Source organism: Scyliorhinus torazame, chromosome 8, assembly GCF_047496885.1.
Source record: "Scyliorhinus torazame isolate Kashiwa2021f chromosome 8, sScyTor2.1, whole genome shotgun sequence".
Lineage (NCBI taxonomy): Eukaryota > Metazoa > Chordata > Chondrichthyes > Carcharhiniformes > Scyliorhinidae > Scyliorhinus > Scyliorhinus torazame.
Genome location: NC_092714.1, coordinates 133,431,176 through 133,455,090, shown reverse-complemented (window position 1 = coordinate 133,455,090; position 23,915 = coordinate 133,431,176). Strand labels below are relative to the sequence as shown.

At 43.3% G+C, this 23,915-nt stretch overlaps 1 protein-coding gene across 4 annotated transcripts in view; it reads left to right on the top strand.

The window, feature by feature from the left end:
* The window catches only part of wdfy2 (WD repeat and FYVE domain containing 2), a 97,967-nt gene that overhangs the window by 35,185 nt on the left and 38,867 nt on the right, over positions 1-23,915 (top strand). For all 4 annotated transcript variants that reach the window (XM_072514202.1, XM_072514204.1, XM_072514205.1 and 1 more), the window contains 4 exons: positions 819-969; positions 1,082-1,194; positions 3,146-3,272; positions 3,383-3,488. In XM_072514202.1, coding sequence (XP_072370303.1) covers positions 819-969; positions 1,082-1,194; positions 3,146-3,272; positions 3,383-3,488 — 497 coding nt within the window. The remainder of the gene's footprint in view (positions 1-818; positions 970-1,081; positions 1,195-3,145; positions 3,273-3,382; positions 3,489-23,915) is intronic.

Below are 23,915 nucleotides of genomic sequence, written 5' to 3'. Positions count from 1 at the left end.
ATGAAATATAAGAATAGAGGAAATAGCCGCAGGGGTAGATCATGTGGCCTGTCGAGCCGCTCCGTTATTCAATATGATCAGGGCTGATCCTGGGCTTCAATTCCAATTTCCCACTTGTTCCCCATATCCCTTAATTCTATGAGCGACCAAACATCTGTTTATCTCAGTCTTAAATATATTCAATGATGGAGCATCCTCAACCCCCTGGGGTAGAGAATTCCAGAGATTCACACTCCCCATCTCTAAAGAATAAGGTGCTTAGGAACACTGTGCCCATCCTGAAAAAGTTCCAGGGACACAGTCCATCCACGTTTGCTTGAACCTGTAACTGTTTTCATTCTTTCTGCTCCGTGGCAGTGACTAGTCTATTTTTTTAGATATAAATTTAAGAGTATGTGTGTGTATTCTTGTGTCCAGCTTGAAGAAGAATAACTACTTGCTTGTGAGCTGTTATCAGGCATAGCTTTGTAACCTCTATCTTGGCCTGATATTTCAGTCTTGTGCAGGAGACTTTAATGAGACTTGGAAGGGAGGTTTGTGTTGAAACTTAACAGTAGAAATGGTCATTAGTACATTTTGTGCTTAGCTATTTTTCTTTGCTATTTGAAAGTGGGGCAATGACTTTGAACTAGTGCATTCACTTTAAACTGTTCCCATGAATGTAGAAATGTCAGTAGGCAGGCTGAAAAGCTACTGAGAAGCATTGATAGTTCTAATTTATGGTGCCACTACCACCTGTCATTTTAATATATTTTGCTTTATGCTAATGTGAAATTCATGAGCTTTAGAGAACCAACATGATTTGTTCCTTTTTTCAGCTCATCAGAACCGAGTGACAATGGTCCTATTTGTCTTGGAGATGGAATGGGTGCTGAGCACGGGGCAGGACAAAAGCTTTACGTGGCACTGTTCAGAGAGTGGCCGAAGATTAGGTAGTCACAGAACCTCTGCTTGGGCCTCGTGTCTGCAGTATCCTAAACATAATAGTTTATGTGCTGTCTTGTGTATAGTATAACTTGTTGCATTTTAATTAAATTAAGACTGCTTTGCACTCATGCTTTTCCATAACCGCTCTTCTCAGATTTGACATTGAAACACGGCATGCTTTTGTGGGGGATTATTCTGGGCAGGTGACGATTTTGAAGCTTGAACAAGACAATTGCTCTGTAGTTACGACATTTAAAGGACACAGTGGTAAGCAAACCAGACCTTGTCCAGTGAGAGTTCATGTTTGTTTCCTTGTCTCAGTCAAATAATCATTGCACAATTCCCTACTTCTGCTCATTGCTTCTCCGATGTTTCCTTCATTGCTAACGTGCGAGTATGTTGAACATCTGGAAGTTGCTTTAGATTATTTCTAGCTAACGGCCTAGTCACATTCCAGTCATTGGTAAAATGTGTTGCTGGGAAACACAACAGCAGCTGTTGGCACTGAAATGGGAGAATGTTGAACAAGGCAGCACAATAGCCCAGTGGTTAGCACTGCTGTCTCACAGTGCCAGGGACCCCGGTTCAATTCTGGCCTTGGGTGACTGCGGGGTTTGCATGTTCTCCCCGTGTCTGTGTGAGATTTCTCCAGGTGCTCCCGTTTTCTCCACTGTACCAAGATGTGCAGGTTAGGTGGATTGGTCATGCTAAATTGCCACTTAATGTTCAAAGATATGCAGGTTAGGTGGGGTTACAGAAATAGAGCAAGGGAGTGGGTCTGGGTGGGGTGCTCTTTGAGGGTCGGTGCAGACTCAATGGGCCGAATGGACTTCTGCACTGTAGAGATTTGAAGAAAATGCTAGGCAATTGAAACCAAATGATAGCTTGCCAGTGAATGGTTTCGGACAACAGCCCGATCTCTGATCCTTTCATAGTTACAAACATTTGGAGCTTCGCTGTGATCAGTGGGAAGAGGAGAGAGCTTGTGTCTCTGAAATAGAATACTGCAATGTAAGCAATCCCGTACCTTCTATAGAAATTTACTTGCACTGACAGAGCTGCACGGAACTTGCAAATGTGCTAGGTTGAGATGGAGAAACATTTTGTGATATTTATAAAGACTTGAGTAATGGGATGAAGTTCAAAGAGGAAGGAAAGCCAAGTGTGTTATGTATTGCTTCATCTAGCTGACTGTACAAACATCTTCCACATAGTTCCTTTTCATGGAGACTTTACATTTCCAGGGTGATGGGTCATTGTCGGGCAATGGCACACAGGACTGAATTGAACTCCTTTCCTTTGCCATCCATACAAGTCAAATGACTTCTGATTAAGTCAATGGAGCCAATCAAGGAAACACCTGAATGAGTATGTGAAGAAATCCAAAATAATTGCGAATGCTAATTGAAGCAGTGCATGTTGTGTGTGTTTCTTGTGATAAACAATTAGAATGTTCTTTTATAGGTATTCCAGGCTTGTCTCCTGATTTGTGTTTATTGTTTGTGAAGATTGGAAAGAGAATTTATCAATAGATGTGGTGAAATGCTCATTGTGTATAAACAGGTTATGTACTTTCCGCTGTTCAAAGTGAGGTAATTAACCAGAATCCTGAGTTTAGCTTCATTTCTCTTCAGGATAAATGTAAATGAATGGATGTAACCTGTATTTATGACAAGAAGAGAACCCTTTCTGCATGTAGCACCATCATTTCAGCCCTAGGACTGAGTTTAAATCCAACTCAGACAGGGGCGATGAAAGTCTCCTCAGCCCTATTTGATAGGAGTCTACAGTCCAACATTTCCGAAATCATTCATTTCACCGAGAGGGGTTTTAGCGCAGCTGACCGGAGAAGAGGAAAACATTCTCACTGATGTAAGGATGCTCTTCTAAGGTTGGGATTAAGCTTTGATTTTCATCCTACACCTGCCCAGGGAGTGTTTGCTGTAACTGCCAATGAAAAATGTTCCATTCTTTAGTACTGGCATATTTCATGATCAGCACAAAATGCTAATGTAAGATCCAAAACAAATGGTGCTAGGAACGTTTGCCCATGAGTAAAGCAAGGTAGAAAGTACCTTCTGTGAATTAATTTTGAGCACAAAGAAAAAATTGAATTAACTTACTCAATGCCAAATGTCATAAGTTTGTCTTTCGACTGACTTTTATTACATTCATCAAAGAGCAATTAACTGGATCAAAGAAAATCTCTGTCTTTCAGGCAGCATCACTGCACTTTGCTGGGACCCAGTTAAACGAACATTATTCTCAGGCAGCTCTGATCATTCCATTATTATGTGGGATATAGGAGGCAGAAAGGGAACTGCTATTGAATTACAAGGCCACAAGTGAGTGTTCAGCATTTATATTGATTTGCACGTACACTTGCTTTTCTGACCAGTACATGAATGCAATTGTGCTGCTTTAGCTAACTATTTGTTCTGTTTCTGTCATACAGTGACAAAGTTCAATCCCTTTGTTATGCACATCATACTCGACAGCTGATCTCTTGTGGTGCAGATGGTGGGATTGTTGTGTGGAACATGGATGTAAAGAGGCAAGAGGTCAGCATGCAATTTCATTCAGTCCATGAAATTATTTTTTCCCCCTATAAATTTAGAATACCCAATTATTTTTTTTTCCAATTAAGGGGCAATTTAGCATGGCCAATCCACCCAAGCTGCACATCTTTGGGTTGTGGGAGTGAAACCCACGCAGGCATGGGGAGAATGTGCAAACTCCACACGGACAGTGACCCAGGGCTGGGATTCGAACCCGGGTCCTCAGCGCCGCAGTCCCAGTGCTATCCATTGCGCCACATGCTGCCCCACAGTCCATGAAAATTTGAACACCAGGCAAATAGAATCCAGTTCATTTCTAATAATTCACTTGCTTTTGCCAGGTTTTTGAAAGTTCCATCGTGTACTACACTAGCATCAGTGCAAGGGAGATAATGTTCTGGATTTTGAAGCCACTCCATTTGTAATAATTCAGTTCTGCACTTAACATGTTTGTTAACATAAGGTACATTGCAGCACTGTTGCTTCACAGCGCCAGGGTCCCGGGTTCAATTCCCAGCTTGGGTCACTGTCTGTGCGGAGTCTGCACGTTCTCTCCGTGTCTGTGTGGGTTTCCTCCTGGTGCTCTGGTTTCCTCCCACAAATCCCGAAAGACGTGCTGTTAGGTGACTTGGACATTCTGAATTCTCTCTCTGTGTACCCGTACAGGTGCCGGAATGTGGCGACGAGGGGCTTTTCACCGTAACATCATTGCAGTTTTAATGTAAGCCTACCAAGATAATAAAGATTATTAACTGTTGGGAGGCAAGTAACATTTCATGGCTTTTCAGCAAAACGTGTACAAAATGTCAATTTGTAGCTTTGTACTGCAGGAATGGTGAGAGGCAAGCAGACTGGGAATTCTGATCTATGGTCAGCCACCAGACATCTCAAAGTGCTTTACTGTATAGACAAGGGAGTAGATTTTAAAGTGTAGTCACTGTTCCAATGTGATAGCCAGTATACGTACAGCAAACTACCATGAACAGGTTATCTATATTTTGTGATGTTGATTGAGGGAAACATTTTGGCCAGGACATTGGGGATAACTCTTCTTCGAAATAGTGCCACTGGATCTTTTACATCACCCTGAACAGACAGAGGGACCTCGGTTTAAAGTCTCATCTCAAGGACAGCACCACCAAAAGAGCAACTCTTCCCTCAGTGTCAGCCTTGATTTTTGTGCTCAAGCCCTGGAATGGGACTTGAACCAGAACCTTGTGATTCAGAGGAAATTGTGCTTAGCAGCTGAGCCACAGATGGCACATATGAAATGCAGAGATGGGTGAGATGCTGGGAAAGGTGGTTGGACATTGTTCTGGCCCAGTGGACCAAATCCTGAGGTGAATTGGTGCCTGAGAAAAAGTTGGCGAGGTGATGAAACCTCATGAAATTGGGGTTCTGTTTTCTAAAATATAACACAAGGAAGGAGCCCATTGGTGACATTATTAAATTGTTTACAGGGACAACCTTGCCTACCTTGTCATGTGAGAGTACCTTTAAGAAATGGGTGCTTAAGAAATGTACCTTTAAGAAATGGTTGTTTATCAGTGATGTCAGAGTGTGGGTGGAGCTGGGCTGTCTGTCAGCTTTTTACTTTCGTTTTAGACTGTTTGCTGCAGTGTGTGTTTTAGTTTCATTTTCAGTGTTGGAGCTGAAGTCAGACAGAGCAAGTCTATCTCTTGATCATTTGGTGAATTCAGAATTATAAATGTTCGCAGTAGTGAATGTAAACCTAATGTGCTTCTGGTAAAAGGTGTTTTAAGTCTTATGGATGTGAAAAGGAAACCTTAAGGATTACTTAGTGCTGTATTCTTTGGGGGTTGTATTTGAATTAATGGTTGCTAAGATGTTCACTGCATATTTAAAAAGGTTCAGTTGAGATCATAGGATAAACATTGTTTTGCTTTAGAAAATACTTTTCGATTTCTGCTGTACCACACCTGTAGAGTGGGCCTTGTGCTCCCCATACCACCATCTATTAAAAGTTGTGGGTCAGGTGAACTCCGTGATCCACTTTGGGGTTCTCTAAACCCTGGCACATAACACCTGCCAGAGATTAGGGTTGCTTTAAGACCAGGCTGACTGCAGTGCAGTTCTGAGGGAGTGTTGCATTGTTGGAAGCACTATTTTTGAGATGAGAGATTTTAAAAATAAATTTAGAGTTCCCAATTTTTTTCCAATTAAGGGACAATTTAGCGTGGCCAATCCACCTAGCCTGCACATCCTTGGGTTGTGGAAGTGAGACCCACACAGACACTGGAGAATGTGCTAACTCCACATGGACAGTGACCAGGTTTTTCAGATGAGAGTTAAACCAAGGCTCCATCAGATTGTTCAGGTGGATGTAAAATATCCCATGGTGCTATTTTGAAGAAGAGCAAGGGAAGCTGCCCCTGTTGCACCTGACCAATATTTATCTCTCAAACAACATGACAAAAAAAGGTGCCTCGCGAGCTGTAAACCCCTTGAGATACCCAGTGGTCGTGAAAAATAATTGTCATGTGAGAGTACCTTTAAGAAATGGGTGTTTAAGAAGTGTGCCTTTAAGAAATGGAACTGCTCATGTTACTGAAGTGATGTCAGTGTGGGGGGAGCTGAGCAATACTTCTGCTTTTTGAGTTTCAGTTTGAGAGAGCAGCTTGAGTGTGTCTGTGTTTCCAGTGAGCTGCATGAAGAAAACAAAGGGGCTGTAGCTGAGGTAACCAAAAGCAGCAGCACGGTTGAACCCTTTCTCACTATATATATATATATTGAATGTAACCTAATGTGCTCCTGTTTGAAGGTTGGTTAAGTCTTTTGGATGTTAAAAGGACAGCTGAAACGATTTGGGGGTTATCTTTGAATTAATGGGTGTTAAGATATTCAATGGTTGTTTTAAAAAGGTTAACGAGTTGATAGAATAAACATTGTTTTGTTTTAAGAAACACTTGTCCATTTATGCTGTATCACACCTGTAGAGCGTGCAGTGTGCTCCCCACACCACAATCAATTAAAAGTTGTGGGTCAGTTGAACTCCATGCTACAATTTGGAGTTCTCTAAACTCTGACCCATAACAATTGGGGGCTCGCGGGGGATAAAAGTCGATCGATTGGATTGGCTTAGTGAACTTAAAGACAGTGAGGGGTGAGCATATAGTGTGGTTGCTTTTCAGGTGTGGTATTCTAGTTTACGTGGGGAGTGTGTTGTGGACAATGGCTCTTTCAGAGGCTCAGAAGTTTTTTGGGATGGACATGCTAACACGCAGTACCTTACGGACAGAGAATAAAAGCAGACTGTTAGATTTGGCAAAAACATTGCAGTTACCATTGCCTGGCAAAATGCGAAAAGATGAGATACTTATCGTGATAGCTGAGCATTTACATTTGCCTGAGATACATTTGGACTCATGAGAAATGGCAAAGCTCCAGTTGCAAATGAAGCAACTTGAACATGAAAAAGAATTAAAGCAACTTGAACATGAAAAGGAATTAAAGCAGCTTGATATGCAATGAGAGAAAAAGAAAGAATAGCCCTGGCAGAACAAAAAGAAAAAGAAAGAATAGCCCTAGCAGAACAAAAAGAAATAGAAAGGGAGATACAGATCAGGGAAAAAGATAAAGAGAGAGAGTTTGAACTTCGGAAAATGCCAATGAAACATGACAGTCAGTTAAAATTGGCAGACGTAAAGGGAAACGTACAGTTGGATGAGATTGATGAGGATAGTGCGACAGAACATCATGGTCGAAGACGTGGTGGGGATCTATTTAAATATGTCCAAGCATTACCAAGGTTTGACGAGAAGGAGGTAGAAGCCTTTTTCATTTCATTTGAGAAGGTAGGTAAACAAATGAAATGGCGACAGGACATGTGGGTATTACTGATTCAAACAAAGCTGGTAGGTAGAGCTAGTGAATTGTTTGCATCACTACCGGAGGAGGTATCTGAAACGTGTGAAGACGTGAAAAAAATCCATCTTAGGTGCATATGAACTACTGCCTGAAGCTGACAGACAAAGGTTTAGAAATTTAAGGAAAGAATTTGGTCAAACATACATGGGGTTTGAAAGGCTCAAACAGAGTTATTTTGATAGGTGGAAAAGGGCTTTGAAAATAGACCAAACGTATGAAGCTCTCAGAGAAATTATACTTTTGGAGGAGTTTAAAAATTCAATTCCTGATGTAGTGAGAACTCGTGTGGAAGAGCAGAGGGTTAAAACTGCGGGATTAGCAGCAGAAATGGCAGATGATTATGAATTAGCCCATAAATCAAAGCTTGGTTTCCGACATCAGTTTCAGCCTGTGAGGGATAGAAACTGGGGACATGAGAAATACTCAAGTGGTAAAAGTAAATGTGATCTGATGGGAGATAATAAAGAGAGTGCACCTCAGATTAAAAATGAAATCCAGGAGGGTGGAAGAGACATGAAAAGTTTCAAATGTTTTCACTGTAATAAACTAGGCCATGTAAAGTCACAGTGGTGGTTGAAGAAAGGCACTGGGAAGGCTGATGTGGTAAAACAGGATAAGGCAGTGGGGTTTGTTAGAATGGTGAAGGAAAGCCCAAGGTAAGCGAAGGAGGTGCAAAATATTGTGCAGCCTGATCAAGAGGTGATTGATAAGAAGGTGCCAGATCTCTTTAAAGAATTTACTTGTGGGTAAAGTTTACTCGTGTATCAGGAGGAGCAGGTAAAGAAGTCACAATTTCAAGAGATACGGGAGCTAGTCAATCTTTAATGGTAAGAGATGAGGAATGTTGCTCTTTTTAACCTTAGTCTATTTGCTCTGTTTACGTCACCTTTGCTCATGAGTCGGCAGGTATCTTTATGATACCGCCACATGGTTCAAGTTCAGGTTATGATTAATAATACAGCACGCCGCTTAGTAAGGATTAAAACAACGGTCATTTATTATGTACAACAAGCAATATTAATACACTAATATTACTACCTATATAATAAACCTATCACTACTGGCCAATACTTAACTTAGGAAGAGCCCACCAGGTCAGGGAAACGAATGGCTTGTCCAATCAAATCTGGCCCGTGGGATTCAAAAGGCTGCTACAGGTCGGTGGCTAGGTGTCTACCGGATAGCGATCGTTGGATTCAAACTTACAGTTGCCGGTGGCTGGTCTTGCGAAGGTCTCGAGCAGGCGAAGAGGAGAGAGAGAGAGATCTGAACTTGGACTCTCACTTTTATAGGACCCAGGGGCTTCCCGCCTCCCGGGGCGGCCCTTGACCCTGAGTCCCAAGTGATTGGATTCTGCCCCCAATCTCTGGGGTCGATGTGTCCAATGGTGAGGCGATTCCTCGATCGGGGGGTGGTCGCTCATCTGTCTTTGTTTCGGCCACTGCAGGCACCGACAGGTCTGGCCCGGTATTCAATTGCTAATATGTTGCAATTGTTCCCGGGGATAGCCGATTTAACTGTGGATGTCTGAATAGATTGGCTGCAAACAGTCCTGAATGCAACTGCGAATACCTGGGTTGATGGGCTGTTGATAGGCCTGAGTATCTATCTGGGCTACCTTCCCAGAGCCGAATATGCAAAACTGTCTGCAGCTGCCTGCTTGTGTCTTCTTGGCTGCTTTTCCCAGTAGTCTTTCGGGTTAGCCATTTTAAACTGGGTTTTGGCCAGATTAATCGGAACGCAGCCATTTTACATGGCTACAGGAGTTATGTAGTTTGGGAAGAATGTTGCCAGAAAAGGTGGTAATATGTGGAAATCGGGGTGAGAGAGGTAGCGTTCCATTATATAAGGTACGGTTGGAAAGTCCAGTGAAGAGTGGTGAAGTGGTAGTCGGAGTAATAGAGAAACTATCTTGTCCAGGACTACAGTTTATCTTGGGTAATGATGTAGCTGGATCGCAAGCGGGAGTGATGCCTACTGTGGTTGATAAGGCAATGGAAAATCAGACAACTGAAGTGTTGACGGACGAATATTCTGGGATTTTTCCAGATTGTGTAGTAACAAGGTCGCAAAGTCACAGGTTAAGACAAGAGGAGAAATCAACGAGTGACGATGAGGTTGAAGTGCAATTATCAAAAACGATTTTTGATCAGATGCTTGAAAAAGGAAAAGAACAGGTGGAGGATTAGTCGGATTTTTTAGTTCCGGAAAATTGGCGGAGTTACAACAGAAAGCTGTAGAAATAAAATTGATGTATCAGAAAGCATATACGGAAGAGGAATCTGAGTGTATACCAGAGTGTTATTACCGTAAAAGTGATGGCTTGATGAGAAAACGGAGACCTGTACATGTGCAGGCGGATGAAAAGTGGGCAGAAGTTCATCAAGTAGTATTGCCGGTAGGGTATAGAAAGGAGGTGTTGTGAGTTGCACATGAGGTACCAGTGGGAGGTCATTTGGGAATAAGGAAAATGCAAGCTAAAATCCAGAAACATTTTTATTGGCCTGGACTACATAAAGTTGTAGTTAAATTTTGTCGAATCATGACACATGGGTCAAGCGATAGGGAAACCTTAAGCAGTGATAAAACCAGCTCCCTTAATACCCATTCCAGCATTTAAGGAACCTTTTACAAAGGTCCTAATTGATTGCGTAGGACCGCTTCCTAAAACGAAAAGTGGGAATCAATATCTTTTGACTATAATAGATGTGTCTGCTAGGTTTCCAGAGGCCATTCCAGTACGTAATATTACAGCTAAAAATATTGTGGAGGAGTTATTTAAATTCTTTACTAGATATGGACTACCCACAGAAATACAATCGGATCAAAGATAAAATTTTACCTCAAAGTTATTCAAAGAAATTATGGATAGCTTAGGAATAAAACAATTTAAATCAACTGCGTACCGTCCAGAATCGCAGGGAGCGTTAGAAAGGTGGCATCAGACATTAAAGACAATGTTGAGGGCTTATTGGCAAGATTATCCAGAGGATTGGGATAAAGGAATTCCATTCGTATTGTTTGCAATTAGGGATGCACCTAATGAGTCAACCAAATTTAGTCCTTTTGAACTAATTTTTGGTCATGAGGTAAGAGGACCACTTAAATTCATTAAGGAAAAATTGGTGGGTGAGAAATCGGAAATTACATTATTGGATTACGTGTCACGTTTTAGGGAACGATTAAATAGAGCAGGTGAATTGGCTAGACAACATTTGAAAGTTGCACAAAATGTGATGAAACGGGTAGCGGACAAGAAATCCAAAGTTCGTAGTTTTGCCAGTGGAGATAAAGTTTTAGTGTTGTTACCAGTGGTAGGTGAGCCTTTCAAAGTTAGGTTTTGTGGACCTTATCAGATTGAAAGGAAATTAAGTGAGGTGAATTATGTGGTAAAAACACCAGATAGAAGGAAGACTCACCGAGTGTGTCATGTAGGAGGTTTTAATGATTCTAACTCAAAATGACGAACCAAATCCAGATGTCTGTGAATTCGACATACCTCAAATTAAATTGGAAAATGAGGATGTTTTTAAAAATTGGGATAAATTGTTGAGTTACCTTCCAGCGGAAAAACGAACTGACCTGAAAGTGTTATTGATATCACATGGGCAAGTTTGTAGAGATAAATTGGGAAGTACTAAAATGGCTATACGTGATGTAGATTTGGGAAATGCTGCTCCTATCAAACAACATCCATGTAGACTTAATCCTTTAAAATTGGCACAGGTTAACAGAGAGGTTGAGAGTATACTTAAAAATGGCATAATTGAAGTGGGTTGCAGCCAATGGAGCTCATCCATAGTGATGGCACCTAAACCAGACTGTACCCAACGGTTGTGTGTGGACTATAGAAAGATTAATGCAGTTTCAAGAATGGAATCTTATCCTATCCCACGTTTGGAGGATTGCATTGAGAAAGTGGGACAATCCGCTTTTATTTCCAAATTGGATTTACTTAAAGGTTACTGGCAGGTACCTTTATCCGAAAGGGCGAAGGCGATTTCAGCTTTTGTGACTCCAGGTGGTATATGCCAATTCAAAGTTATGCCACTTGACATGGAAAACGCACCAGCCACATTTCAACGGTTAACTAACAAAGTTGTTTCAGGATTACCCAATTGTGCGGTATACATCGACGATCGGGTGATTTTCAGCCAGACATGGACAGAACATTTGAAACATCTGATGGAGTTATTGGATCGACTTCTGGAGGCGGGTTTGGTGATAAACCTAGCCAGAAGTGAATTTGGAAAAGCCCGAATTACTTTCCTTGAGGAGTTTTTGATACCCTCGAGACAAAGGGAAATAATGCGATTTCTTGGCATGAGTGGATTTGATCGAACATGTGTGCAAAATGTTTTGTAGCGTGATTGCTCCACTGATGGATTTGCTGAAGGAACGTCGAAATCTGGATCTCTCTTTTGCACGTGGATTTCCAATCTTTACTCTCAAAGAACACTCCTTGGAATCTTGTCCCAACTGATGCCTTCTCTTGATGTCTTCACCAAAGATCCACCTCCAGGGTTTCAACCTCTTCTTCTGGTGTTATCTCCCCTGACACGCCACCTTCCACACAATCTCTCAGATACCCAGCTCTGCCAGCTGAGCACTGCTGCTTTGCAGGCTTGTAGTAAAGGGTCACCAACCTTTGGGTCTCCTTGGACCTCTGGCTTCTCGCATGTTTATATTGTTTTACATCTTCCTGCAGATTTGTCTTTTTGGAGTCCTCCTCTGCCCCTCGCTCTTAACTTCACTGACAGGATCCATTCCTGCCTTTCCCCTTTGACTAAAAGGTCTTTCTGGAACTTCCTTCTGTTCCTTGCCCTGGTTCTGGGACCTTTTCTGTTCTTTTGTTTGGGGCCTACTCTCTGCAATATCTCCATGTCCTGCATTGCTCCCTGCACCTCAGAGCAGAATCACCAACTGAATCTCAAACTGCTTTATGTTCCCTTGTGGCCTCTCTGTTCCTGGACAGCAACCCAGTTTTTATAACCTGCATTTGCTTTAGAGTCCTGCAACCTCATTAAATTGCAGGCATCTTTGAAAGTGAAACTAAAATTGTAGTTTCCTTAGCACACCATTGCAAAATTATAAACTAAGCTGAAACCTAAAGCCATATATTATTCCTAACTCTCGCAAATTTCAAATATACTTAATACTCTTTCTATTTCTTAACACCTCTTAGAAACATTGTAGTCGGTCTCCACTGTATTCTCTCCAAAGCCTTCATGCCCTTGATACAGTGTGGTGACCAAAATTGGACACACTACTCCCAATGAGACTGAACCAGTGTTTTGTAAAGGTTTAGCACAACTTCCCTTGCCCTTTTGCTCTATACCCTCCTTTATAAGGCCTAGAATCTATTCTTTCTTAACAGCTTTGTTGACCAGTCGTGTCAGTTCCAAAGATTTGTGCGCAAGTTACCCAAGCCTCTCGCTTTTTCTTGCACCCCCTATGCTTGTACTATGCTCCTTTTTCCTATCACAATGTATCGATTTACACTTTTCTGAAATTAATTTCATCCACCGTTCTGCCTTTGTCTTCTTGTAGCCAATTACAACCCTCATTATTTTCCAAATATCTACATGTTTTCTGTCATCTGTAAATTTCAAAATTGCACCTTGTACCCCCAAGTCTAACTTTAAAAAGTATTCGGTCTGTGCACTTAACCATGGAAAAAACCACTACATACCTCTCTGATCCAAATAACTTCCATTGGGCTGAAGGACTTTGAGGAATTTTATGAGTTGCCCAAGGGATATGGTTTTAGGTACCTGCAGGTTTGAGATTTTGTGAGGAGGGAGGTGCTGTCCTTCCGAGGGCTGCCGCAAGATGAGCTATTATCGGAGGACAAAATAGGGGAGGGCAAGTTGTCAGATATTTATAAAAAACTGATGGCGAGGGAGGAAACTCGGGTGGGGATATTAAATGTAAATCGGAGGAGGAATTGGGAGGTGAGCTTGGCGCCGGGATGTGGGCGGAGGTCTTGCGGAGGATGAACGCGTCCTTGTCATGTGAGAGGTTAAGCCTCATCCAGTTTAAAGTGGTTCATAGGGCCCCCGGTGGTGAGGATGAGCAGTTCTTTGTGGGGGTGGGGGCTGGGGGCTGCGGAGGCTGATTTTGTTGGATTGGCTGGACTCTGAACCGCCAAAAGCTGGGGTGTGGGTGAGTAACCTGGCAGAATTCCTGAGGTTGGAGAAGGTTCAGTTCACTCTGCGGGGTTCGAGAGAGCGGTTCAACTGGAGGAGTAAACCGTTCAGTGATTTCTTCAAGGAGAATTGAGGGGCCAGCAAAGGGGTTAAAATATGGAAGGCAGGACGTGGTGGGATGTTGGTGTCAGGGGGATTGGAGGGTTGTGGTTGTTTATTGGGTTGATGTAGTGTTCTGATATTCTGCATATACTTGTTAAAATAAAATATATTTTTTTAAGATTGCAATTTACTATAACTTTCCTATCGCTCAACCAATTTTGTCATCCTGCTAGGCTTCAATATTAGTAGCAAGCCTGTGCGTGATACTTTATCTCACACCTTTTGAAAGTACATATGCAGAACATCGATTTCCCTACCTTCATACATCATTAAATAACTCAATCATGTTAGTCAAGTAGGATTTTCCCTTGTTAAATGTGTGCGGATTTTCCCTTGTTAAATGTGTGCTGGCTCTCACTAGCCCATACATGTCACATGGTTGTTAATTTTGTCCTGAATTTTTGTTTCTAAGAGCTTGCCTGCCAGCAGCGTTAAATTGACTTGCCTCTACTTGCGGATTATAGAATCATATGTGCCAGCACTCTGCAAGACCAACTCCGCTCTCGGGTTGCTTAACTGGCTTTTTTTGGATCAAGGGTGTAACATTTGTGGTCATTCAGTTCTTTGGCATCACCCCTGTTTCTGAGGAGAATTGCAGCCAGCACTGCCATAAATTCTACTCTTCCCTCAACAATACAGGATACAGCCCACCTGAAACATGTGTCTTATCCACTTTACATACTGTCAACATTTCTCATACCTCGCCTTCACTAATATCAGTCTTTGGCTGAAATTTACCTGGGCCAGTTCCCTCTTCAGTTTGCTAAAATTAGCCCCTTTCCATAACTAATCTAAACTTAATGATATTATTCCCACTTGACCCAAATCATTCCTAGGACATGCTCCAAAAATGCCTCTTTCTTGTTTGGCAAAAAACATACTGATCATTAAATTATTCTGTACATACGGAAAGTCCTCATCTTCACCTTTTATTACCCGTTCAGTAGTGGAGCAGTTAGTCTCCCATTATCACATGATAGCTTTGCTGCTCCTGCATCTGTTTCCCACAAATAGCATAATAGCTCTCTGTCACTAACTAACCTCAACTAAATAGATGATCTTTTAGACCCCTCAAGGACATTTTATTTAGTGAACCAGTTGAGTGATGACAATTTAATAGTTTCTTGGTCACGTTTTATGAAACAAACTTTTTATTTTGAGTTTTCTTTTTAAACTGAATTCAAATGTGCCACAGTGAGATTTGAATGCCCATTTTCTGGATTATGAGTTGTTACAGACATACAAATGAACTACAAGTTAGGACCAGGAGTAGACGACTTGGCCTCTCAAGCCTGTTCCACCATTCAATAAGATCATGGCTGAGCTGATTGTAACCTCAACCCCACATTCCTACCTACTCCCAATAACCTTTCACCCCCTTGTTAATCAAGAATCTATCTAGCACTGCCTTAAAAATATTCAAAGACTTTGCTACCACTGCCTTTTGAGGAAGAAAGTTCCCAATGCTCTCAATCCTTTGATAAAAAAAAGGAAAGATGTAAATGCATTAGAAACAGTTCATAGATGGTGTACGCGAGAAAAGAAATTCTCCTGATCTCTGTCTTAAATGAGCGACTCCTTATTTTTACATATTGACTCCTAGTTCTAGATCCTCCAACAAGAGGAAACATCTTGTCCACCGTGACCCTGTCAATGCCAGGATCTCCAAGGTTTTGATTAAGTCACCTCTTACTCGTCTAAACTCTAGTGATTACAAACCTAACCCCTCCAACCTTTCCTCAAGACAACCTACCCATTCCTGATATTAGTCGAGTAAACCTTCTATGAACTGTTTCGAATGCATTTACATCTTTCCATAAATAAGGAGACCAATGCTGTACACAATACTCCGTGTGGTCTCGCCAATGTCCTGCACAACTGGAGCATAACGTCCCAACTTTTGTAATCCGTTTCCCTCACAAAATACAACATTCGATGAACTTTCCAAATTACTTGCTATACCTGTATACTAGTCTTTTGTGATTCATGCGATAGAACACCCTCTGCATTTCAAAGCTCTGCAATCTCTCACCATTTAGATAATGGGATTTTTTATTCGTCTTGCCAAAATGGAAAATTTAACATTTTCCCACATTTAACTCCTGTTTGCCAGTTGCTAAAATCATACAAACACTTGACTGCCCTGAAGTTTTGGCTCTTGTTAACCTGTATCTACATTCTCCTGCCTTGTGTCTCAAACAAAATTGCGACTCTACCTATGCGAATTTCTCAATAGTTTGATCTGTTTATCAGATACCCTGCTGACCATTAGAAAAAGGATTGAAGATATTTAATCTAATCAACAGTGCCATGGCGGCACAGTGGTTAGCACTGCTGCCTCACGCCGCTGAGGACCCAGGTTCGATCACTGTCTGTGGAGTTTGCACATTCTCCGTGTCTGCGTGGGTCTCACCCCAACAACTTTAAAGGTGTGCAGACTAGGTGGATTAGCCACACTAAATTGCCCTTAATTGTGAAAAAAAGAATTGGGTATTCTAAATTTCTTTTGAAAAAATTCAAATCAACATTGCCATGCTATTTATAGAATCTACTTCCACCATATAGCATTTTGAAGACTAGATTGTTTCCTTAATAAAGTTCAGTTCAAGATATTAATTATTAACCTGAAAGAGTACACCACCTTATCAGAGAGACTTGATGATGATGTGTTGTTGTTCCTGCTGCAGAATAGTTGAATAAAGGCCTGTTCTTGCACTGTCGGTTGCTGCATTCATCATCTCTGGAACACCGCCAGGTAGGAATACAGGCGTCCTCCCCCTCCCCATCAGATGAAAGAGCATAGAATATTGGAACTTGAGTCATCCAGGCTACATTCGCAGCTTCCAACAGCAAGCTCAATATTGGCAGACAGTTTTTTTCAGAATATTGCGGGGTTTTTTTTGACCGGTATGAAAATGGACTGAAAAAGAAATTGTGTGTGCGGGAAGGGTGAAATAATCAATGCAGCACTCCCATATATCTTTCCAATCAGGTTATAATTCCAAGTCATTCAGATTCACTTGCCCACTGCATTAGTTTACAAATTGCCTATTCTTTTGAACTGAGGTAAATCTGATTATCGTTACAGGTTGCACTTCTCCCAATCTGCAGTCAACTAATGGGCCACGGTGTTTGTATGGAACGGCAGTATTTACCTTGTTTGCCTTCCGCTGCCACCATCGGTTGTATTCCGAGTCAGGCCTATGGTAAACTTGAATTGATCTTTGAAAGCTTACGGCACAATTTTATCTGTTGCTGCAATTAGATTGTTTTCCTCTGCCAACAAGCAAACAAGGCCATAAAATCACTGGGGAGTAACAAGCTGTTCAAAAAAACTATTGACAATTTACTGATTTAAAAGAAAACAAAAATATTAAAAAAACAAAGTGTATCCAGGAAGTGTTGAGGGGAGAAGTACCAGTTAAAAATCCGTACGTGAAACTCGGAGGATGGATATTCAGTACCTGGAATATATAGTTTCATCAGAGTAACAGTTTTTCCTGTTGAACTAGCCCTTTGCTAAATATAAATAGCAAATGGACTAATGTGCTGTGAGCACACATGCTGAAAAAATGAGCCATGTGATGTCATTAGCTTTTTGCTTGTGTTATGAACCCAGCTGACATTATTGGACAAGTCCAATCCCAGGATGGAATCTGACTTGATGGATCCTTTTTTTAAAAACATGTATGGTACTCATTGAACAGGTTCACAGGAGTCTATTGTTGACATTTCAGCAAAAAGTTTGAATATTTCTGAAATAATATTAAGTATTTAAAATGAAAAGGTTGGAAAGATTTCGACATAGACACCAAGAAGAAATTATTCCAACTCGCTCTATCTCTTTTATAGAATAGAATAGAATCCCTACAGTGCAGGAGGAGGCCGTTCGGCCCATCGAGCCTGCTCTGATCCTCTCAAAGAGCACCGTACCTAGACCCAATCCCCTGCAACCCTGTAACGCCACCTAACCATTGGATACCAGGGAGAATTTAGCATGGTCAATCCAGCTAACCTGCACATCTTTGGACTGCAGGAGGAAACAGGAACACTAGGAGGAAGCCCACACAGACACTGGGAGAACGTGCAAACTCCATACAGTCACCTAAGATTGGAATTGAACCCAGGTCCCTGGCGCTGTGAGGCAGCTGTGCTAACTACTGTGCCACCATGCTGCCCAGTAGTGCCCTTGCAGACGGGGATAGGGTGGGGAGTGGGCCTAGGTAGGATGCTCTTTCGAAGGGTCAGTGCAGACGTGAAGGGCCAAATGGCCTCCTTTACACTGTAGTGGTTCTATTCCATGAGACCCAATACTTCAGTGAAGAGGTACCACAATTCCCACGCTAAGGGGAGAACTGGTTCTGATGCAACAAAACCTTTGCTAACTTTAGCTGTAACACCGATTTCAGGTTTTCCTCCTTTTAATTCTAAATGTTGGGTAATTACTTCATAGCCATATGAATTTCTACATTCGATTTATCTGCTAACTCTCATGGTTTAGTCCTGGCCAAGAATTTCAAATAATTTATTGTTAGATCTTCTGTTTCTAGAAAATTCTTTGCAACAGTCAAAGCCATTTGTGAATTCCAACTGTTGTATTACTTCACAGCAATCCTGTTCCTATGGACAGTAATTCCACGTCCTTGTTTTCTTAAGGATTCACAGATCAAGGATTTTTAATTCCACAAAATCCCAGTTAATGTTATCACTGGACAAGTCCGATCCCAGAATAAAACCTGGCTGGTGGGTCTTTCTTTTAAAATTATGGAGGTTATTTACTGAACGGTTCCACAGGAATCTGCTGTTGATTTTTTTTAGCAAAAAGATAAAACATTTATGAAACAAAGACATGAAATATATTACACTGAACAACAAAAACGTTGGAAAGGTTTCAACACAGACACCAAGAGCAAATTATTCAAATTCACACTAGCCTTTTTATCCCAGCAATAAATACCCATACAGATGCAACACTCCAGTGAAGAGGTACCAATATTTCCATACGAAGGGTAGAGCTGATTCAGTTGTAAAGAGGTTTCTTTTCCAGTAGACTTTGAACATTCATTTGGGGTCTGTCCACAATTGGTATCTCCCTTGAGATCCAAAAAACTGACTCTAAATTCACTATTATTTCAACTTTAGAGCAATACATATGAGTTCCTTAAACTAATTTCATCAGCAGTCTGGCATAATTTTCAGCTAGAACCTTAGACCTTTGTTGAACGTCCATATCAATTGAAACTTAATTGCTTTTTTTGATCTTCCCTGTGTCTGAGTTGGTTTTTTCTCTAACCCCCTGTTGCTAGGCAAAGACACAGGTTTTTCTTTCCACTTGTGTTTGATTGAACATCCCTAAACTGCAAACCACTTTGTAACCCATCTCTTCATTTCAAGAGTCATAAAACCTAATTAAAAATGCATTCATACAAACAGGGCCTGGATACTTCCCAGTTCCATCTCTGAAAAAAAATCTAAAATGAAACCAAACTCGGGTTCTACCTTTTCTAGCACACAAATAAAACACTAACGTAAAGCTATATCTTGTCCCTAGAACCCACAAATACACCTTACTTAAAACAATGTCTATTTCCTTACACTTGTTTAACGGTGGTATTAATAAAATAATAGATTTTTAGGCGGCACGGTGACTCAGTGGTTAACACTGCTACCTCATGGCACCGAGGACCCGGGTCGATCCTGGCCCTGGGTCATTGTCCGTGTGGAGTTTGAACATTGTTTCCTGTGTCTGTGTGGGTCTCACCCCCACAACCCAAAGATGTTCAGGTTGGTGGATTGGCCACGCTAAATTGCCCCTTCGTTGGAAAAAAAGAATTGGGCACTTTCAATTATAAATAAATAAAATAATGGATTTTTAAGAAGAGCCGAACAAGTCAATTTTAATCTATATTATCATATGTGGGGGTTGGAAGAGATTGGGGGAGGAATTGTGATTGGGGGATAGCAGGGATATGGAATTACAGCAGTCTGTATTGTCAAACAGAAGTCAGTCACACGTTTAGTTTATACTTCTTTTGAAATGTTCAGAACACTTGGCTGCTAAATTTATAAAATAAAGCTGGAGTCTATTTCCCAAATGTTTAGGCTTTGCTGGGACCAACTTCCATGATGCATTATGTATGAACAAATGGAAAATAAAGCTGGTTCCATCGGGAGACCCTTAATGTTGCTCAGATCACAGCTTTTCTTGGCTTGCGATTTAAAAAAACTTTGGTTGATCTGTTTGTCAGATACACTGAATGCAAGAGTTTAATTCCTTGCTTTGTCGCCCTAGATTTATCTGACTGAAACGTATAATAGACCAAACACCTAAATAAACATAAACCAGGTTGTTGAACAGAGCTTATATCAGTGTTCCTTCTAAGCTAGGAAAGTGCAATGACTGCAGCACCCTGGAAGATAGTGTCAGCCACTCAGAAGTTGTCCCCTTTAAAATTATAGGTACTGCGTGTTGAAATGAAAGGGCACCACAAAAAAATTGAAGAGGACATTGACTCACACTGCAGCTTATTGCTATTGAGGAAGACATCCACTGTATAGTTGAGTGCAGACAAGCTTGTTTGTTGCCGCTTGTATAACCAATATCATCCTCTAGATGTTCTTGTCGTCTTGTGTTATCCGAATACTGGTTGGGAGATGGATGGAGAATTGGAATAAAAGGGAAATTCTTGAATTTCTGACAGTGACCAGTCAATTTTCATTCCACATAGAAATAACCTGTTTTGGGGAATACATGTTTAATATATCACTTTTTAGAATTTCATAATCTAAGTGGCATTGTGAAGTGAACAGAAAATTATAAAATGACATAGAGGTGCAGCAAGTGGGCAGAGTGAAAGAAAATTCAAGCCATTTCTGTTTCCTGTTTGGCCCCAGGTAATTTCTTCCCTCTTTTTGATAACTTGCTGCTTTGTATGTGGAGGTTAATCTTGATGAGTGAATGCGAGAGAGCATATTCGAGATAGGTAATCTAATATTTCTCTGCATTTTCAATGTATGAAGTAGAATGTTCACATGGGACTGGTGGTAATGTGTATTTTTTTCCATCTCTCTCTCCACCGAATAAACTATCTTTTGGTTGAGACATTGAACCTGTCCTCGCGGGTGAATGTAAAAGATCCCATGACAGAGACTTCCGGTTGCGGCTATACGGAGCTAAGCCGCACGATTCGGCAGCTCCCGCTGTTACGGACTTTCGGGCTCATTGGAGGAGCCCCAACGGAATTTTTTTGAAGACAACCCGTGGGGAAGGGAAGAGCGAGGTCCCCCTCCAACTTTTATGGACCGGACCAGAAGTGCAACGGCCAAAAAAGCGGCATTGGAGCAGCGGGAGAAGAGAGGGAAAAAAATCAAAATGGCGGCGGCCGGGGACAAAGTGGAGTGCGGGCCGGACCTGCAGGAGTTCATCAAGCGCTGCTTCGAGGAGCTGCGGAAGGAGATGCTGGCGCCTATGCTGTCGGCAATTGAAGGACTAGGGATAACCCAGAAGGCCCACGAGGTTAAGATCCAGGGGGTACAGAAAAGAGTCAGTGAGAATGAGGACGAGCTCTTGGGCCTGGCGGTGAGTGTGGAGCAGCACGAGGCGCTACACAAGAGGTGGGCGGGAAGACTCAAAGACCTGGAGAACTGGTCGAGGAGAGAGAATCTGTGGATCCTGGGTCTCCCAGAAGGAGTGGAGGGGGCCGATGCCGTGGCATACGCGGGCACGATTATCGGGGCGATGATGGGCGCGGAGGCCCCTTCGAGGTCGCTGGAGCTGGACGGGGCACACCGGGTACTGGCGAGGAAGCCCAAGGCAAATGAGCCGCCAAGGGCGATGGTGGTGAGATTTCACCGGTTCACGGACAGAGAGAGGGTCCTGAAATGGGCCAAGGAGCGGAGCAGCAAGTGGGACAATGTAGAGATCCGGATATACCCGGACAGGAGCACGGAGGTTGCAAAGCGGAGAGCGGGTTTCAACCAGGCCAAAGCGGTGCTGCACCGGAAAGGAGTGAAATTTGGAATGCTGCAGCCAGCGCGACTGTGGGTCACATACAAGGACCAACACTATTACTTTGAAACGCCTGAAGAGGCGTGGACCTTCATACAAACCGAAAAGTTGGACTCTAACTGAGGGTTTGTGAGGGTGGGGGGGATGTTTGAGGTTTGATGTGTGATGGTTGTTGTATATAGGGGGTCAATCAAGCGCAGGAAATGTTACATGGGCTGGGGGAGAGAGACAAGGCTGGAGCTGCGCCAGAGGGGGCGGGGCAGGCTTTGGAAAGCGCGGGGTTTTTCCCGCGCGCGGGAAGGGGAACGAAGGAACGCATATTGATTGGGAGACTCCCACACGGGGAAGTCAAAGGGATGGCGGGGGAAGCCAAGGTCAGCAGGTGTCAGCTGACTTACGGGAGTGATATGGGGGGAGCAAAAAAGCTAGATAGGGGTCTAGCGGGGGGAGGGGAAGGGGGGTGGGGTGGGGGGAAGGGTTGCTGCTGCACTGGCCGAAAGGGAATGGGGCACACGAGGTGGTCGGGACGGGGGTCCCCCGGCTGGGGGACTGGAGGGTGAGGAAGAAGCGGACACTGGACTGGCCCAGAAAAGGAGAAGACTAGTCGGGGGGTGGGGAGGGGGGGAGGGAAAGAGAGCCCCTCCAATCCGGCTGATAACGTGGAACGTGAGGGGCCTGAACGGGCCGGTGAAGAGGGCTCGATTGTTCGCGCATTTAAAGGGACTGAAGGCAGACGTGGCAATGCTCCAAGAGACACACCTGAAGGTGGCAGACCAGGTCAGGTTAAGAAAGGGATGGGTAGGACAGGTATTCCACTCGGGACTGGACTCGAAAAATAGAGGGGTGGCAATATTGGTGGGAAAGCATGTGTCATTTGAGGCCAAGACTATCGTAGTGGATAATGGAGGGAGATATGTGATGGTGAGCGGTAGGTTGCAAGGGACGTGGGTGGTGTTGGTAAATGTATACACCCTGAACTGGGATGATGCTGGATTCATGAAGTGCATGTTGGGGCGCATTCCAGACCTGGAGGTAGGAGGCCTGATAATGGGAGGGGACTCCAATACAGTGTTGGACCCAGCACTGGACTGCTCCAGATCAAGGACTGGAAAGAGGCCGGCGGCGGCCAAGGTGCTTAGGGAGTTTATGGATCAGATGGGGGGAGTGGACCCATGGAGGTTTGCAAGACCGCAGGCCAGGGAATTTTCTTTCTTCTCCCACGTGCACAAAGCCTACTCCCGGATAGATTTTATTTGTCCTGGGCAGGTCGCTCATCCCGAGGGTGGAGGGGACGGAGTATTCGGCCATAGCCGTTTCGAATCACGCCCCGCACTGGGTGGAACTGGGGCTTGGAGAGGAGAGGGACCAACGCCCGCTGTGGCGGCTGGATGTGAGACTGCTGGCAGATGAGGTGGTGCGTGGGAAGGTGAGGGGGTGTATCGAAAGGTACTTGGAGGTCAACGACAACGGGGAGGTGCGGGTGGGGGTGGTATGGGAGGCATTGAAGGCGGTGATCAGGGGAGAGCTAATCTCCATCAGGGCTCATAGGGAGAAGACAGAGGACATGGAAAGGGAGAGGTTAGTGGGGGAGAGTGGACAGGAGATGCGCAGAGGCCCCGGAGGAAAGATTACTTGGGGAAAGGCGACGGCTCCAGACTGAGTTTGACCTGTTGACCACAAGGAAGGCGGAGGCACAGTGGAGGAAGGCGCAGGGGGCGACCTACGAGTATGGAGAAAAGGCTAGTCTGATGCTGGCACACCAGCTCCGTAAGAGGACGGCAGCGAGGGAAATAGGGGGAATCAAAGATCAAAGAAGGGAGCCACGGTTCGGAGTGCGATAAAAATAAATGAGGTATTCAAGGCCTTCTATGAAGAGCTGTACAGATCCCAGCCCCCAGCGGGGGAAGAAGGGATGAGACGATTCCTAGACCAACTGAGGCTCCCGAGGATGGAGGAGCAAGAGGTGGCTGGTTTGGGGGCACCAATTGGGTTGGAGGAGCTGAGCAAGGGTTTGGGGAGTATGCAGGCGGGGAAGGCCCCGGGGCCGGACGGGTTCCCGGTGGAGTTCTACAGAAAGTACGTAGACCTGTTGGCCCCGCTACTAGTGAGGACCTTTAATGAGGCAAGAGAGGAGGGGACCCTGCCCCCAACCATGTCGGAAGCGACAATTTCTTTGATCCTAAAGCGGGACAAGGACCCACTGCAATGTGGATCGTACAGGCC